This window comes from Rhinatrema bivittatum, unplaced genomic scaffold (genome assembly GCF_901001135.1).
Source record: "Rhinatrema bivittatum unplaced genomic scaffold, aRhiBiv1.1, whole genome shotgun sequence".
NCBI lineage: Eukaryota > Metazoa > Chordata > Amphibia > Gymnophiona > Rhinatrematidae > Rhinatrema > Rhinatrema bivittatum.
Window position 1 is genome coordinate 16,906 of NW_021820839.1, and position 19,596 is coordinate 36,501.

The window sequence follows — 19,596 nt, forward strand, 5'->3', positions numbered from 1 at the left end:
TTTGATAAATTAGTTGCATGATCCTTTATGACCAAATATCTTTCTTTTTTTGCTCCATCAGGGAGAAGTGGTATGCCATGCCTGGCTGAAATATCTGCAGACTTCTAAATAAAAAACTGATTCAAAAAAATATTATTTTATTGGTTTTTCTAGTGTGACACCTTTTCCTTGGATTTGTGCCATTTTTGGAGGTCATGCAAGGACTAGCGATTGCACAGAGTTTTGGCAATCTAGAGATTTATGCTTTAACTAATAATTGAATAATATTTATTTCACAGCTGAGCACACTAAATTAGAAACAATGCTGAACAGGAAGAATGCTGTCTTAGTGGATGGAGTTGTTCTGAATGGACCAATAATTGATTCAAAAGCAGGCGAAAAATTTGTTGAAGAGGCCTACAGGATGATAATAGAGGAGGCTGTGCGCAAAGCTACTGATGTTACAGAGAAGGTAAAATATCCTTCCAAAAATGTATATTTATATTTTAAATGATAAAATAATACTACTTCTGTTTTTTAAGCTATGATTTAAGATTTGCAAGTTATACCATTATGTAATACTATATGCTACTGAGACTGGAGTTACTGAACTACATCATAATATTATCATGATACCATATTTAGAAAAGGAGCAGGTCTTTATGTTTTTACTATACAATCTCACTTTAAGATGCAGTTTAGCTATCAGACAGAAAAAAATCAGAGGAATAAAACATTTCTTCTAATGCCTTCTCAAAAACACAAAAATTTAAAATGAATTAACTACACAACAAAAGTAACTCTCTGCCACCCTCCTCCCCCCACACACAAAACAGTTTTTATATAGTATGTGGCAGAGAAACAGATTCAGTAGAGTCCCCCTTGATACACCTAAGGGGTCCAAATCTTCCGTTAAGAAAATGTCTTCCTCCTCTTTTCATATCCAACCACCATTATAGTATTTCTTTCCACTGGTGAGCAGATGTCAATATCCATGAGCTGGTCTCAGCAAAATCCTGAAATATTTCAGGACCATCATGACATAATAGGCAGACCAAAAGGTGTTGCATGGTCTGCCTCTCACTACAATCCCAGGACTCAGGTCTGGCAGCAAAGCCCCATTTTGCCCTGCTGGTTCTTGACCAGCTGACTTTGGTATGGAAATGATTTAGGGAATTCCTGCTGATCCATTCCTTCCCAACCCCTGCAGGAAGCTGCTCAGTCACTGATATCCAGTGGCAGGTTCTCCAGGTCTTGCCTGCCAATTCTCCTCCTGGGCAGTCACTGATATGGTGTTAATCACTCCTATTGTCAAGAGGAAGTTCTGTGTAACTTCATGAGTTTCTTTTTTTTCTTTTTTTTTTGACTGTGGTATGACTGTACAGGGGGTACCCAGAATAAAAGGAAAATGTATTTCTGTACTCATCAGCAAACTGAACCCCTGATTGCTCATTCCAATTACCTTATTCTATTCATGAGCAGAGATTCAAAGAGATTTCAGTACAACACAGAGCCCAAAATAGCATAAACAGAATGAATCTGCAGGGGCTCAGTTTGTAGCTCTGACATGCCACTGCCACATGCAAGGTATGCAGACTCTTATCGCATTTTAGCAAAATAAAAGCACAAATTGGGAAGAATATAGTATCCTGAGGAAATCTCCAAAAATGAAAACCAAGTTGTTGTGAATTTTATTTATTGGATTCTATTTGATGCATTCGGTTTCAACAGGCAGCTTCACTGCACCATATGTTTTCTGTTAGGTTTGTGAATGGCAGTCTCCAGAACAACTGAGAAAGCTTCTTGATGTGGAACTGAGGGACAGTGGAGAGTCTCACCAAAGACTCCTGCAGCTCTGTCAGAACACTATCCGTTACAGCGTCAAAACAAGTAAGAACTTTTCTGTAAATCACTGGTGGCAGCAACTTATCCAAGCAGATGTCCCGTCCCAAATGATACTGTGTCAATAACAATTCATTTGAGTTACTTTTTGAACCCATATACACATGCATATGGGTGCACATGAGCACTTTTGAAAATTTTTCTCCCTGAGTATAATACCTGCTTCATTTGTGCATGAATTTAGAGTACATCAGCATGAATTCCTGATGGGGCTGAAATATACACAAAATCTTGAAAACATTTGTGAGAACTTTACATTGATGATATAGGAGACTAGAAGGCCAATATTCAATAGGCCATATAGTGGACACGTTATCCAGCTAAAGTTAGCTGTATGTTCAGTAAGATAAACTTCTTTCTAAATCTTCTAGCCTAAATGTATCAGGGCTCAGAGCTCCTCTTCAGCATCTTCTATCTTCGGGTCTTCTTCGCCATCTTATGCCATCTGCTGGGGTCGTTGGCACCAGAATTAATTAACTCTGGTGTGTCCTCCCAACAGAGGACACCATTTTGATGCATGGCTGCTAATTCAACTACCGTACATCTGGGCTGGGCTGCAGCATCGAGCCTTGGTCTGGGCCCTGACCTTGGCTGAAGTATCGGTACCTGGCCTCCGGGATGGGCCCTGGCATCAGACCTGGCTCTAGGCTGAGGCCCCAGCACCAGGATCCAGTCTCCGGGCCAGGCTGCAGCATCGGGCCTGGGCCCGAATGTCAGACCTGGCTTCTGGGCCAGGTCTCAGTGTCAGATTTGGTAAGTATTGGGGGAGTCATGATAAAATTTCCTGGGCCTGGGCCTTTGCTCAGGTCTTGACCAAGGCCCCGGTATCGGGCCAGGGCCTAGGCCAAGACCCTGCCATCACGCTTGGGTGTAGACCACAGCCCCTTCTTCGGGTCGTGGCCTATGCCTAGGCGAGGCCCAGGCTTTGGGCCTAGGCCTAGGCTGAGGCACTGGAGTTGTGCTTGGGAATATGCCAGGACCCCTGCTTTGGGTCTTGGTTTAATCCTAGGCAAGGCCCCACCATGTTTTAAATTATACCAACTTACGCACATAATTACAGAGCTGGCTCTAGGATAAATGGTGCCTTATGCGAAAATCGTTGAATACTTGAATACTGTGTACAATTCTGGTCGCCGCATCTCAAAAAAGATATAATTGCGATGGAGAAGGTACAGAGAAGGGCAACCAAAATGATAAGGGGAATGGAACAGCTCCCCTATGAGGAAAGACTAAAGAGGTTAGGACTTTTCAGCTTGGGGAAGAGACGGCTGAGGGGGGATATGATAGGGATGTTTAAATCATGAGAGGTCTAGAATGGGTAGATGTGAATCGGTTATTTACTCTTTCAGAAATTGGAAAAGCCTAGGGAGCACTCCATGAAGTTATCATGTGGCACATTTAAAACTAATCGGAGAAAGTTCTTTTTTACTCAACGCACAATTAAACTATGGAATTTGTTGCCAGAGGATGTGGTTAGTGCAGTTAGTATAGCTGGGTCCAAAAAAGGATTGGATAAGTTCTTGGAGGAGAAGTCCATTACCTGCTATTAATTAAGTTGACTTAGAAAATAGCCACTGCTATTACTAGCAACAGGAACATGGAATAGAGTTAGTTTTTGGGTACTTGCCAGGTTCTTATGGCCTGGATTGGCCACTGTTGGAAACAGGATGCTGGGCGTGATGGACCCTTGGTCTGACCCAGTATGGCATATTCTTATGTTCTTATGTTCTTACACACATACTCCTCTCACAAATACAGTCTTTTTCTCCCTCATACAAGCAGACATTCACATATGCTCTCTCTTTCCTACACACAAGCATACATATAAATACACACGCACACAAAGGCTCTCCACGCACCCTCTCTCTGTCTCTCATACTCCCTCTTTCTCTCTCTCACACACATGCACACAGTCTTTCTCTCACACACACATATACACATATGGGCTCTCACACATGCATATGCATACACACATAGGCTCTCTCTCAAACATACATACACACACATGCTCTCACATACACTCAGGCCTACACTTTCTCATACAAACACACACATATACATACACATATTCTTAGGGCCTTCCCCTTTCTTCAATCATGGTAGAATGTAGTCCACCATGGCCTTGCAGGGCCTCTTTTCAGCCGTGGTGGGATGAGGTTTGCCATGGACCTACCACCTCTCTTTGGACATGGTAGGATGAAATCTGTCAAGACCCTGCCACCTCTCTTTGGGTTGTGGCGGGCTAGGATCCACTGTGGCTCTGCCAGGTCTCTCCAATACCACTATGGGATGGATGATGCTGGTGGTGCCTAGAACACCCCTCAACTCACGGCACCCAGACAACTGTCCAGCCTACCCTACTGAGAGGTCAGCTTTGCAGTCACTCTGATGGATGTGCTGCCCTATGCACTTGCCCAATATGCACACCTGCTAGTGCCAGGCCTATGTAAACTGGGATTTACACAAGTCCTGTTTTATTTATGGATCTAAAATATACATTTGTATATTTTTAAAATAGGTAGGAAAAGTACACATGCAATGCATTGAAATACTCACTTTCAATGTATTGTGTGTATTCTCACTAAAGCATATACATGCATGCATGTTGTAGGCTAGAGATACATGTATTTTACAATATGTATGTATGTCATTTGCCTGAGTTATAAAATACAATTATAAATCTGCATAAAGCTGTATATAATTACATATGCCATCACGCACAGTTGTTTGAAAGTTACCCTTGGAATGTGTTTTTATGCATTACAAATATACACGTGTAGTCAGAAACTTGATATTTTATAAACTATGTAGTTCCCACCACACAGTTTATAAAATATTATTGTAACTTTAGAGGCACTGACTTATGCGCACATGTGCTGACTTATGCAGATTATTGAAATTTACCCTCCTTATGCATAAATTTATAGAATTGATGCTTTTAGAGTCTTGGGACTTGTAACAAGTTAGCCTTTTAGCTTGGCTCTTTCTTACGGTGTGAACGGATTCATTGTGTTGCGCTGGAGGTGGACTCTTGGCCTGATGCAGCATTGGTACAGCCCTGTGGTCGGACCCAGAGAGTGCCTACCACCAGGAGGTGGAGCCCAGGAGGAGACAGTGGCTAGCTGGCACTTCACCAATAGCAACCCGGGCTTCCCTCAGGTTGAGCCCTTGGTTACCCGGGCCACCTGGTCTTAGGTGGGCTTCACAGGTTCTCCTAGAGAGGAAGCGCAGGGGCGTGCCCACCACGAACAAGGGTGCGCGGTCGATGTTCAGAGCAGAAGGTCCAAAGGTCACAGGAGGCCAGAACAGAGAGTTCGAGTGTAGAGCGAGGATCAAGGCCAGAGTATCAGTCCAGAATAGTCAGCCGAAGTAGGGGTCGGTACCTGTAGTCAATCTGGAAGTAGTCAGGTCAGGCAGAGGTCAAATTCCAGGCAGCGATCAGGAGAAGTCAGTGGACAGGCAGAGGTCAAGTTCCAGGCAGCGATCAGGAGTAGTCAGAGAACAGGCAGATGTCAGGTCCAGGCAGCAATCAGGAGTAGTCAGAGAACAAACAATGGTCAGTACCATGAGATCAGTCCGAAGAGTACTACACCAGGGATGGAGAGACGAAGGAACAGTTGATGCTGAAACAGGAGATACAGGAGATGCCGGAACAGGAGACGCTGGAACAGGAGACACTGGGACAAGAGACCCTGGAAGGCAAACTAGAGACACCGGAGTGTATGACCCAATTGCCAAGGCGAGGAAGTGGTGTCTGACCACTTCCTTAGGTATTCCCATCAATCAGGGCGCGCAGCGGAGCTGGGACCCGCCCTTGGCCCTTTAAGAGGCCGGGCAGTCCGTGCGCTCGTGCCTAGGGGTGGGGCTGATGCCACGTAGGATGCTGAGCCCCGCCGTGAGGCCTGGTAGGAGCTGGAAGGCCCGGCGGTCACCACCTCAGGACGCTGCGGCCGAGCCGAGCTAGCAGCAGCAGCAGCGGGGGAGGACGGCCCGGGACCTGTCAGAGCTGGGATGAGGTGAGCAAGCCCGGGAATGGGCCGAGCGCAGACGGGGCGCGCAACACATTGCTGTTCTCAGATAGGCAGAAGTGAGGGGGTGTTGATTCTCAGGGTCATGATATACAATATTAAATTATGTTGCACACAGCAGTTTTTATATTTCATGGAAAACCATTTGCCAGGAAAAGTTTTAAAGCATCAGAAAGTACAATGCTTACAATATATGAATTTTATTAGGATATATTATCTCTTTCCATTATTTTTTTTTTAATGATATGTAAATTAGATGCATTTTCTTGTACCCGGGTCTCCTCTTGCATCACCCCTTCCAGTTTCTTGCATAGAATATAGATTCTCTTACTTGTAACTTTTGTTTTCACCTGTAGAGTGTAGGGCATTGTTGATTTTTTTTTCTTTCAATTTACAGGTCATCCCAGATTTTTCAATCAGCTTTATGCAGGCATGGATCACTACTCTTTGGTTGCTCGTTTCATTACGGAAGCATTAAATCCCAGTGTGTAAGTACCCATCCCCCTTTTATCCAAGACAAGTCAAGAAAACTTTCCAATTTTCATGATATTATTGGATACTGAGCTCTTATTTTAGTAAATATGCATTTAGGGCTCGATTCATCAAAATCTTTTCCCAGAGACACAAAATGGGAAAATAGACTTACTGAGGCAGCACCTTACAGGTCAGTTTTCGAAAAATTTACATAGGTTAACTTTGGGAAAACTTCCCTCACTGACCAGCTAAATTTGTCACGCTAAATTCACAGGATGCACAAAGTTAGCCAGTCAGAAAGGGGCAGTACTGAAGGTGTTCCCAACATCGTTTTTCAATCAAGCCAGTCAGTGTGGATTTATAGCGCTAACCATTGAAAATACACCAATGACATAAATAGTTGGCCGAAACTAATTAAATATTTTCATGCTATATTTATGAGAATTTTTAGCCACAAAATCAGCCAATTAGGTTTGGTTGAAAATGTGGCTAAAAATAACTGGGTAAAGTAATGTGATCATCTTTGACACTTGGTAGCTTTCTGAAAATTGACCTCTTAGGGTGTTCATAGTAACAATTGTTGAGATATCATTTTTGTTTATTCAGATATACATATGAAGTGTCTCCAGTTTTTTTGTTAGTGGAAGAAGCCACCCTGATGAAAATGATTGAATTTATAGGCTGGAAAGAAGGTGATGGCATTTTCTGTCCAGGTGAGGAATACAATTTGTTTTCTTCATATCTAATTATGAACCTGAATAAACTCCAAACATTAAAATTAGGGTTGTGTATTAATTTTTAAACACATTGAAACATATAACAAAACATGTTTCATTTTATTTAAAAAAGAAATGAAAGAAAATCCTCAAAATATGAGGGCCTGGGGGAGGGGGTGGGGGTCATTGACTTTCATTTCAGAAAATCAATGAAAATAAAAATTAAAAGAAGCAAAATTCCCAGAAGAGATCCAATAAGTTTTAAAGTGTTTTTACTTGATAGAGGAGTGCATTTGTTCAAAACGAATGGATAAAATGGGACAAATGAGTTCATTTTTGTTTTGTTTTTCAAATGAACTGAAAAAAAAAAAGTGTGTATTTTTTGTTTCTAGCAAATAGTATATGCTAATGGTAAACAGCACTCACTATTTGGAAACCTTGTATTCCGTGTGGAAATAGTTTATACTATTTGCAAATAGTGTGTGCTAGGGGTGTGCATTCGTTTGCAACGTATTGGCAATCTGCAACGTATAGGGCCATATTCGTTGTATCCGTGGGGAAGCGAAACGTATCGAGATTCCCACAAATACAACAAATCTTCACTGAATTATTCGACCATCTAAAGGAGCAAATTTAAACAAAACCCCCACCCTCCTGACCCCCCCAACACTTGCCAAAACTCCCTGGTGATCCAGCGGGGGTCCGGGAGCCATCTACTGCACTCACACCGTCGGCTGCCGATATTCAAAATGGTGCCGATAGCCCCTGTGACATAGTAAGGGCAAATGCTATCGGCGCCATTTTGATTACTGGCAGCCAATGGCCCAAGTACAGGAGATAGCTCCTGGACCCCAGCTGGACCACCAGGGACTTTTGGCAAGTCTTGGGGCCATCCATTGCTCCTACCATGTGACAGGGGCTGACCAATGGCACCGGTAGTCCCTGTGACATAGAAGGTCAAAGGCTATTGGTGCCATTTTGAATACCGGCAGCTGAGGGTGTGAGTGCAGGAGATGGCTCCTGGACCCCCTGCTGGACCACCAGGGAGTTTTGGTAAGTCTTGGGGGGATCAGTAGGGTGGCAGGTTGTACTTAATTCAATTTTAGCCGGGAAACGAATAAGAATTAATGCATGTACATATCGGGGGCCCCCCTTGCCGAATGCATCTGCCCCCCCGATGAATACGAATCCCGAATGCAACGTATGGCGTCCCTCTGCACATCCCTATAGAGTATGCCAGTTCAGATATATAGAAACACATTGAGCAATGCCTATTTAATGCACATTTCCTGTCAGAATTGTTTTCAGATATATTCAGTATAAGAATTCTCTCTACAGTATTGATCAGTGTGTTCGTTCCAAAGATTTCAGTCTAGAGGTGCCTGCTACAAGAACACAGTGTACCTATTTTGTGAATTTGCAAAAGTTTACATAGGTTTTCAAAAAGTTTATATAGGTTAACTTTGGAGAAACTTCCCTCACTGATCAGCTGTCACCCTAAATTCACAGGATGCACAAAGTTAGCCAGTCAGTAAGAGGCAGTACTGAAGGTGTTCCCGACATGGGTTTTCAATCAAGCTAGTCATTGTGGAGGTAATTTTCAAAAGGAGTTGTGCGCATAAATGCAACTACTGTTGTAGCAATTTTCAAAAGCCTTTTATTCAAGTAACGTGAATTTACAAAAGTAAATCCTATGGACAATTCAATAGCCTACATTGTAGCAATTTTCAAATGCCCACTTACTCGAGCAAAGTGCATTTACTCAAACAAAACCCAGTTTTACTTGAGTAAATGCTTTTTAAAATAAGGCCCTGTGGATTTATAGCGCTAAGCATCGAAAATACACCAATCATGCAAATAGCTGGCCAAAAAATAGTTAAACAAAGTCTTTCATGCTAGATTTATGAGAATTTTTGAAAATAGTCTTTTGCTGCCTTCTTGTCCACAGCCAGCCTCAGATAAGGGCTTAACTTGCTGGTGTGGAAGCTAACAATGTACACACCTATGAGGAGGGTAAAACACAGACTGCGCCAGTGTTCTTATCAGAAGGAGTGACTTGACCAAATAGTTTCAGTGCTCAATGGTGATATTGCTTTGAGATATAATCTAAGAAGGATTGGTCTTTAAATATGTCATTTCTTGTTAGAAAGATGTATTGCTAGCTAACAAGAGTTTCATGATGTAGAATTCTTTCTAGCATATTTCTTTTGCTTTACAAGTACGGTATATCACTCAACAATGGCTATGTGACTCTTCAACAGATTTACAGGTTACTGGAACAGCATGCTGCAGCATTTAACTGATACCTTGGAAAAAAGTTTAATGTGTTTATTAGGACCCTATTACATGCACTAAAAACAGTGTGCTATGCAGGCCTTAAAATGTACATTAAGTTGATCTCTTGTCATATTAACATATAAGCACTAAATATAGCATGTACCCATATAAAAATGAGGGAGTATCATTTGCAAATGAGGCTTTACCAGGATATGGGATATAGTGTGGCATGCTCTCCACACCTTCTGTGTTCCATGGGCTCAGTAAAGGGCAAAAATTTAACACTTGTCTTGGACTAGGTATTATAAGGTGAATTTTAAGACCTGCGTGTGGGAGCATATGTGCACGCATTTGCCAGCTCATGCACTTTGATGTGACGATTTTATAACATACATATGTATATGTACGCCTGTTATAAAATCGGCAAAATGAATGCATATATTCACAAAAGTTTACGTTGACATGTGCATGTGCGTGCAAGTGCCGCCTTGATCACGTAAGTAGGAGGGATTTTAATAGATACACGCGCCGACACAGCTACCTGTTTCATTCCTAGTTCGCCCCAGTAAGAGAGGACTTTCTAATAGGGATGTGTAATTGTTTTTCCAGAATTAGGCAATTTCAATGAAATTGCCTAATTCGGAATGGTTCATGAGAACCAAAAAACGACTGAATTTTTTCCGAAAATTCAGAAAAAATTAATTTTGATTTAGTGCACACTAACAGGAATTAGTGCTCGCTAACTCCCGTTAGTGCGCGCTAACTCCCCGATAGTGCACACTAACGTGGCAGAATTAGTGCGCACTAACGGGAGTTAGTGTGTGCTAACTCCTGATAATGCACACTAATGTGGTAGAATTAGTGCACACTCCCTGTTAGTGCGCACTAAAGCGAAAATCGGGGCCCTTGAAAAAGAAAAACCCCTGAACTGCGGGAAAAACGAAATTCCTAGGGGAGCCCCCAAAATGAAGCCCGGCATGAAATTTGATCCAGAAGCGCATCTCTACTTTCTAAACACCCTAGCTAACTTCCCTCCCTTTTATTGTATTAGCTTCAACCCTTAAAACCCTGCTGAATAGCCTAGTTTTTTTGTTTCATGACTTATATACTTTTCTAGCAGAAATAAAGTAACGCAGATAGGTATCCTGACATGTGCTAGTGTGTGTAAATACTTATGCTCTGGTTTCATTCATATTTCCTGGAATACCCATGCCCTGCCCAGACCACGTCCCTATTATGAAAAAAATTGTTACTTGTGTACCAAGAGATACGCGCATACCAGAGCGCCTCTTAAAATCTATGCAGCATGTGCTGGGCCGATAAACGTGTGTATCTCCCGGGCTTTTAAAATTCACCTGTATATTTTCTACTTCCATGGTAAGGCCTAAAAGTGCCTAGCCCTGTGAGGAAAATTCCCCATGTTAATCAGTCCAAAGTGAATGATGATTCATGATGGAGAGGTTGCAGGCAGAAGGAATCCCCTATGCTATATGACCCTTCCACGTTGGACTAGGTGACATGAGGGATTTCTGTGCAGAGATAGCATGCATAGCATAGGATTTTTTTTATTCCCTTGTATACTTTTACCATGGTCCTGCTAGTATTGTGATTACTGAATGTGAACTCAGTACATCTTACTGCATTACCACAAAGTGGTGTTTTAGCATGCATATTCAATTTTTACCAACTTGCATGGTAAGATTTTACCACAAGTTTTATAGCCTAGGCACCAAATGGAATTAAGTTTAGTCTTCCTCAATCAAGAAACTGATTTGTTTCAACAGTAAAGACTATATTTATTATACCGACATTCATGACACAAGTCATATCATATCGGTTTACATCGAACCAGAGTAAAAATCACATTAAAAATTTATAAGAATATGAATAAGAAGCAGAAACAGTATAATGATGTGTGAGACATAGCAGATTTGATGGTGGAACCAGGGTAGAGATAAAAGATACTGGGGGGAACCAGGGTAGAATTGGAGAAAGGAGGGTAGAAAATAAAAATTAGAACTTGATCCTAACAAAATAGCAATAAATGTGTCATTAGGTGTTCCTTTTTTGTTTTGTAGGAGGCTCTGTTTCCAATATGTATGCTGCCAATTTAGCCAGATATAAGTACTGTCCGGATATAAAGGAGAAAGGTCTTTCAGGAGCACCACGGCTTGTTATGTTTACATCAGAAGAGGTACTGAATTATTTCCCAGCTCTGCAACAACAAAGCTTGGATTAATCATCCTGGTCAAATGATGGGCACAAAATTCTTTTAGTGGGACTTGTGTACAATATTAGAATTATTTCTTGTAATGCAACAGTCCAAAGCATTCTGAGCTCAGTGTTATAGCCTAGCGCTTAGAGCTGAAGTCTGATGAGAGTATTGTATACATGCCAGCTGGAGCCGTGGTTTTCAAAGCGGGGTTGCATGCCCTAAGTCCGCTTTGAAAATTAATGGGTATGTGCAAACCCCTTGTGTGGCCAACACACGCGCATTTCTGCCTGCACGAGAGCAGGCGTAAACGTTGACTCGTACATTTATGCGAACCCTTTTGGTTTTAGAAAGTATGTGCACAAATGGTTTTCTCGCCGTAACTGTACCCCCGAGAACGCCTCTTTCAAGTACATGTACAACTAAGCGTGAAATTGCTTCCGCATGTAGTTGTACACGTACAACCCCTAGGATAGTTGTCTAAGGGTCTGTTTACTTATAAACAACCTTTTAATTACACATAGGCTTTTGAAAATTAACTCCTATATCATATCACATCATACTTTAGAAACATAGATGTTGGCAAAAAGGACTAGAGATGTGAATCGTGTGCCAGATCGTCTTAACGATCAGATTCGGCTGGGGGGGGGGGGGGGGGAATCTGATCGTTAAGATATGTGAATTAGAATCGGAAACGATTCCAATTCACATCGCTAATTATTGTTTTAGGGAGGCCCGCGCCGCTAAAAAAAAACCCCACCCGACCCTTTAAATCGACCTCACCCACCCAACCCCCCCAAAACCTTTTAAAATTACCTGGTGGTCCAGGGGGGCCTCGGGGAGCCTCGGGGGGAGATCCAGGGGGGCCTCGGGGAGAGGAGAGATCCAGGGGGGCCTCGGGGAGAGATTTCCCGTTCCCAGGCATCAGCTGTTCTAAAAAAAAATGGCGCCGATGCCCCTTTGCCCTTACCATGTGACAAGGTATCCGTGCCATTGGCCGGCCCCTGTCACATGGTAGGAGCACTGGATGGCCGGCGCCATCCTTAAAGATCTTTAAAGATGACACCGGCCATCCAGTGCTCCTACCATGTGACAGGGGCCAGCCAATGGCACGGATACCCTGTCACATGGTAAGGGCAAAGGGGCATCGGCGCCATTTTTTTTTTTAGAACAGCTGATGCCTGGGAACGGGAAATCTCTCCCCGAGGCCTCCCTGGATCTCTCCTCTCCCCGAGGCCCCCCTGGATCTCTCCCTGAGGCCCCCCTGGACCACCAGGTAATTTTAAAAGGTTTTGGGGGGGTCGGGAGGGTGGGGTCGATTTAAAGGGTCAGGTGGGTTTTTTTTTTTATCGGGCCATCGGCGCCATTTTAATTACTGGCAGCCAAAATGGCGCCGATGGCCCGAGAGCGGGAGATCGCGCCGGGACCCCCCCCCCCACACTGGACCACCAGGTAATTTAACATTTTGGGGGGGTTCGGGAGGGTGGGGGAGGGTAAGGAATTGGTTTTAAAGGGTCGGGGTGGGTTTAGGGGTTGTTTTGGTGTGCCGGTTTTCCCGCCCTCCCCCAAATAATTCCCATGCCCTATTTAATGATACAATACAAATGCCCCTGACGATAAATCGGGGGCATTTGTATTGTATCATGCACTCTAACGATTTAGGACGATTTGAAAATTATCTGACGATAATTTTAATTGTTCAAAAACGATTCACATCCCTAAAAAGGACCACTTGGTCCAACCGGTCTGCTCATTTATACTTGTCTACTGTTCTGTCATCGGTCTTACTTCACTTGTGGCATTCTTTATTGGAGCCTGCTAAATATTTAAGTGTTTTTAATACACCTCTTCTTTGCATTCCTTCTTCTACAGGGTCTATCTTTAGCTCCTTCAGTCTTTCTGTATATGATTTATAGTGCAGGCCATGCTCTAGGGATGTGCATTCGTTGTGAATGAATGCGCAATCCGCAACGTATAGGTCCCTATTTGTTGCATTCGTGGGGTCGCAAAATGTATGGTGAACCCTCCACGAATGCAATGAATCCTGAACGAATAAACCCCCCCACTCTCCTGTCCCCCCCAAGACTTGCTAAATCCCTGGTGGTCCAGCGGGGATCCTGGAGTGATCTCCTGCACTTGGGCCGTCGGCTGCCAGTATTCAAAATGGTGCCGATAGCCTTTGCCCTTACTATGTCAAAGGGGCTACCGGTGCCATTGGTCGGCCCCTGTCACATGGTAGGAGCACAAGATGGTGCCGGCCATTCATTGGTGCTATTGCATGCATTAAAAGGCGTTTTCGCATGCGTTAAGGGGTTTTTGCATGCGTTAAAGGTGCTTAACGCATGCGAAAATGCCTTAATGCATGCGAAAACGCCATAACGCTATTTGATAAATGACCCTGTTAGTTTTTTATATTTGTTCAGCTCCTGGATTTCCTAAGTTACTCATTAGTTTTCTATGTGGAACAGTGTCTAAGCCTTTACATAAATCCAGATAGGCAACATCTACTGAGCCCTCTAATGTACTATTCTAATCAGTTCCTAAAATAAAATGAATTAAGTTTATTTGGCAAGTTTTTCCCTTTGTGAAACCGTGTTGCCTATGATCCCCCGCTGGCCTCATGGCTTTGCACTATTCTGTCTCTCAGTAGTGCTTCCAATTACCTTGCATGCCACGGATGTTAAACTAACAGCTCAGCAGTTTTACACCTCCTCCTTGTGGAGCAGTACCACATCTGCTCTTCTTCGGTCTGTTTGAATCTCTCCTGTTTCAAGCGCTACATTTAACAGAGCTGTAATAGGTTCAAACAAATTCTCCTTTAGCTCCTTCAGTAATCTTATACTGTATGTACCCGGTGAGTCCCATAGAGGGGGGAACAATTTAATAAAAACAATGCAGTGCCTCAGACAGTCACACATTTAATTAACTACACAACAAAAATAATAAAAATATGCCAGAATAGATAAACTAGACACTCATTAGTGGCATATGAAAAAGAACATTTGGTTCTTTATTTGAAAACCACATGGAGAACCATCTAGGATCCATCTTCATTTTTCCCATTGCCTCAGTGACATCAGTGAGTGATTTAAGCCTCTGTTGCAAGATTAGCCCCTACACATTCCCATAGTCAACCAATGTCAGACTCATAATAATCAATGCATAGAGCAGGGGTGGGCAATTCCAGTCCTCGAGGGCCACAAACCTGTCGAGGTTTTAGGATATCCTAATGAATATGCATGACATAGATTTGCATACAACTGAGGCAGAGTGCATGCAAATCTCTCTCATGCATATTCATTAGGGATATCCTGAAAACCAGATTGGTTTGTGGCCCTCGAGGACCGGAAGTGCCCACCCCTGGCATAGCGGGTATCATGTCCAGAAAAGATATATTGCATTTTATTTAAAAGGACAACATGTCAAATGAAAATAGGTAGATTGGGAAGGTTCTATAGTATTGCATCAGAAATGGAGAGACTAGATGGATCCTTGTCTGCCAACATTTTCTAAGTTCCTATGATTTTGGAATTATGGCCACATTTCTTCCACTGGGGTTTACAAATGAATTGGAGAGATAGTGTTTATTTTGTCTGACTCCTGGATCGGCACTAGGGAATCACCAAAGAGGCACTTGAAGAAAACTGAACATGAAAGACTTTTGCACTTTTTACAGCCACGTCACTCTGCAAATATGTGAAAGTTTCAAGTGTTAACTGTCAAATAAACGTCCTCCATTAATACTTTTCTTAGCCAAAAGTCCAATACAATTTCAGAAAGTAGAAAACATGTGCAAATATATAATTAATAAAAAAAAACAGTTTAGGCTCAGACACATGGAAGATTCCCCATATATAGTACAAAGGAGGGATATAAAATAACAACACACATTCTTAGGAAGCTTCTAATAAAGTGTTCAAGTCTCATCGCTTTTAAAACTAGTCCATATCTCTTTAAAAAGTTCTGAAAGTACCCAACTATTGGGAGACTGTATTTGTGCTAACCCTCTTCCACAGTCATTTCATGTAGAAAAGAGGGGCAGGCAAGCTGAAAAGTGAAGTCTGAACTATGCACAGGGAAAATTGATTTATCATTATTGATTTGGTATTTGTGATTGATATTATGAAGGGTGTTATCACCAAAGCCAAGCAAGAACTGTTATTTTTATTTATTTACAAAACTTGCATACAGGCTCCTCCAGTCAAAAGACATGTCCGAGGCAGTTTAGAAATGCACACTGTAGTGTGTAACATAAAATGCAATTTTAAAAACCAACATTATGCCAATAATGTGAAAAAATCTCTGGGCACTTCTTGAAAATAACCTTAAATCATAATTCTAATTGTAAATGTTTTATGTGCAGGTTGGTAATTTATTGTTTTTCTTTTTTTCCATATTCTCAGAGTCATTACTCCATGAAAAAGGCAGCCTCGTTCCTGGGCATCGGAACACAGAATGTGTATTTTGTTAAAGCAGATGATAGGTAAGGAGATGAGACGTCTTTCATCCTTTTAACGTGCAATAGTTCTGCGCTTACGACTTGCGAACATTACTGAAAGTGTTAACTCTGTCCCTTAGAGGTAAGATGATACCTGAGGAACTGGAGAAACAGATCCAGCGAGCCAAACAAGAGGTGAGAACCAGCGGAAGAGTATGAGCCCTGGTGTGTGGGTGTGTGTGTGTGTTTGTGTGCGTGGGAGAAGGAAAGGTAGTGATGATTGATAAAAGAGGATAGCTCCTTCCCAGCTGTCCTATTCACCAGCGCAGCCTCACACTCCAGAAACAGATCAGTTGTTCATAATGATAGGTGACACAATAGCAGTAGCCAATGCTAATCCTTGGGAGCCGGGGTATTTGGACTGGCAAAATGCATCCAATTAATCATGATAGCCAAGAGCTTCCTGCCTCCAAAACCTTAAGCATCAGAGCAAATTAGATTGCTCTATGATATACTAAAAAAAACTTTCCCCCTTGTCTCCAGTTCTGTTACTTTCCAACAGTCTTCTACAGCTAAAGCTTTATTCAAAAGGTTGTCTCTCAATTTCAATCTATGGATAAATTTATGAAAAAAGAAACTAAAGCCTTAGAAAAAATAAAGATATAAATAAAAACAATTAAACATAAGATACGTGCATAAAATTCTTGTTTGCAAGGAGTGGGGGTGAGGGCAAAGCCAGTTGTCAAGTTATGTTTGTGATCTAGCATCAGACAGACTGCTTGGGTCTTGTGATCTATATCTGCCCACATAATCTGTTTTTCTCCATAACTTTCAAATAACTCCATGGGGCCATATATATGTGCTTACATTGTCATGCATTGAACTACAATAATATTTTATAACCTGTGCATATTAGATATGTCCATATTATAAGATACACATATGTTTAACCTGAAACATAGAAACATAGAAATGATGGCAGAAGAAGACCAAACGGCCCATCCAGTCTGCCCAGCAAGCCACGCAGTTTATCCATTTATTTTTTTTTTTCCCACCCTTTTTCTCTCTCCGACCCATCACTATTGGCTTCCAGCACCCTCCGGCCCCAACTCCCTTCCACCCCTCCACTATGCAGAGAGCAGCGCCGTATCCGCATCCCAGTGAACATCCAGCTCAATCAGGGGTAGCAACTGCCGCAACAAGCAGGCCACACCCCTGCCCCATACTCTTACCCACCCTTGCTTTGTTTGTTTGTTTCTTGGTTTTTTTGGGGGTTTTTTTTGGAGATGGCAGCCCTCCGTGAAGGCGGAACACCAACCACTGGCCACTGGCATCCCGCTCCGTGAATGCCTCTGTGGCTACTGCCGCTCCTTGCAGTGTTTTGCTGCCTGAAGGTGGAACACCAACTACTGGTCACTGGCATCCCGCTGTTGCACTTAGAAGTGTGTGACACGGGGCCATGGACCGCAATTCTTATCTCCAGTCCCGATGCCGTGGAAGACCGCCCAAGCCACAATGCAGCTGACAACGGCGCTCCTGCAAGCCTGACGCAGCCTGCAGCAGGAAGCTGCCGATTCCAAGGCACACATGTGCATGTCTGGCTGGGATTTAAAGAGCCCACAGTGGAGAATCCCCTATGGTGCTCAATTCTGATGTCACTGCCCACAGCCCTTAAAAGGACCTCTCTCCCAATAACCCATGCCTCAGCAATAGGCCGACTTCTCTGAAGTGTGCATTGCCTCAGTGTTCCTGCATTCCTGTGCTCCAGTCCTTATTCCCGAGTTCCTGGTATTGGTCTTCAGTTCCTGACTTCCTCATGTTTTGGTCAGTTCTTCAGTGTCCTCTCCTTCTTGCCTGTGCCATCCTTACCTCCCTTCCTGCCTTCTATCCTGCCTGCTCTTGGACGGATCTCTTTGGTTTGACCTTGGCCTTATTCACAACACTGCTTGAACTCTGCCCACCACTAACCACTACTTGGATCTGGGCCCTGTTGAACTCTGCCTATGACTCCCTGGATTCTTCTTTACCTGTGTTCCTCTAGGCTCTGGCCTGAAACTTCATCTTCTCGTTGGATCTTCACCTCTGCAGAAGCCTGTGCCAAAGCCCAGCCATACTCGGTACCCAAGAGCTCAACCTAAGGGGAACATGGACTGTTATTGGTGAAGTTCCAGTTGGGCCTGTGCTTCCACTAGCTCTGCCAGCCAAGGAGTCCTGCAGGTCCCCATTGCCAGACAATGGGGACCTGCAGGACTCCTTCCTGCAGGTTGCACCAACTCCACCTTGGTCCAAGGGTCCATGCACGTAACAGATTGCCAAAGCCATGGATTCGGCGGTTGTTACTGCTATTCAGGCCATTCCAGGTCTAGCCCACAAGCTCCAGGAGCAAAAGCACTTCCTTGAAATCCTGACAGCTTACATCGAATGGTTTAACACTCATTTGGACACTACCATAGCCCCTTCTGTTCCAACTCCTCCGGTGACAGCCTCTGCAGCATCGATGTCTTTGAGCTATCCCACGCTGCATATACCTGCTCCTCCCCGGAATGCCAGACACCCAAACCAGCGTTGTGGTTTCATCAACCAATGCTATATGCATTTCTCCCTGCAATCAGCACTGTTCACTGAAGATTCAGTCAAAACAATTTTCATCCTTTCTTTCCTCAATGGCAAGGCCCTCACCTGGACTTCCCTACTGTGGGAATGCTCTGACCCGCTACCCTGGGACCTGCATCAGTTCATCACAACCGTAAGGTCACCCTTCATTAAACCTGGCCAGCTGGCAACCTCAAGCTCAAGCCTCCTCCACTTGTGCCAGGGTACCCGGAACCTAATGGACTATGCCATAGAGTTCTGGACCCTGGCCCCCAAGCTCAATTTGTAAGGAAGGGCATATGTGTGAGCCCTTCTTGCAGTGATGTAGCCTTGTAGGTAGAGTTCTGAGACCCATGCCAATGGTGGATGAGTGACTCTTGGCATAGGCCAGACTATGACTGAGTCCAAAAGTCTATACAAAGACCAGGTTGTGGCTGAGGCCAGTCTAGGACAAGTCTGATGGCTTGAGAAAAGGCTGATGGCTTGAGACAAGGCTGATGGCTTGTGGCAAGGATGATGGCTTGAAACAAGGCTGAGGGCTAAAGCAGAGTTGAAGACTGCAGCAGAGACACAGGTGAAGACTGAAGCAAAGCTGAAGGCTGAGAAGACAGAACAAGGCAGAAGCTGAAGACAGGAACCATGATGGAGCCAAAGGCAGGATCCACACTGACGCTGAAGACAGGAACCAGGCTGGAGCCAAAGACAGGAATCAGCCTGATGCTAAAGGCAGGAACCACATTTAAGCTGAAAGCAGGAATCAGGCTGATGCTGAGGGCAGGAACCTGACTAGAGGGCTCGAGCAAGACAGAAGACTGAAACCAGGAGGAGCAAGAACCAGGAGACCCTCTTGCTGAGACAACAAATCCAAGTCCAGGCAGGCTATGTAGTCTTGAGCATGTAACATCATCATCAGGGCAGGTACCCAACTCTTCCACCAATGTGTGCTGAATCGTGTGCACCAGTGCACACGTATGCCCT

General features: G+C 43.5%; 1 protein-coding gene across 3 annotated transcripts in view; it reads left to right on the forward strand.

Annotated features, from left to right (window-relative positions):
- The first annotated feature begins 281 nt into the window (after positions 1-281).
- Positions 282-19,596, forward strand: part of GADL1 (glutamate decarboxylase like 1) — a 143,432-nt gene continuing 124,117 nt past the window's right edge. For all 3 annotated transcript variants that reach the window (XM_029586456.1, XM_029586455.1, XM_029586457.1), the window contains exons 1-7: positions 282-451; positions 1,743-1,869; positions 6,307-6,397; positions 6,990-7,096; positions 11,455-11,570; positions 15,992-16,071; positions 16,167-16,221. In XM_029586456.1, coding sequence (XP_029442316.1) covers positions 302-451; positions 1,743-1,869; positions 6,307-6,397; positions 6,990-7,096; positions 11,455-11,570; positions 15,992-16,071; positions 16,167-16,221 — 726 coding nt within the window. In that variant the 5' untranslated portion in view covers positions 282-301. The remainder of the gene's footprint in view (positions 452-1,742; positions 1,870-6,306; positions 6,398-6,989; positions 7,097-11,454; positions 11,571-15,991; positions 16,072-16,166; positions 16,222-19,596) is intronic.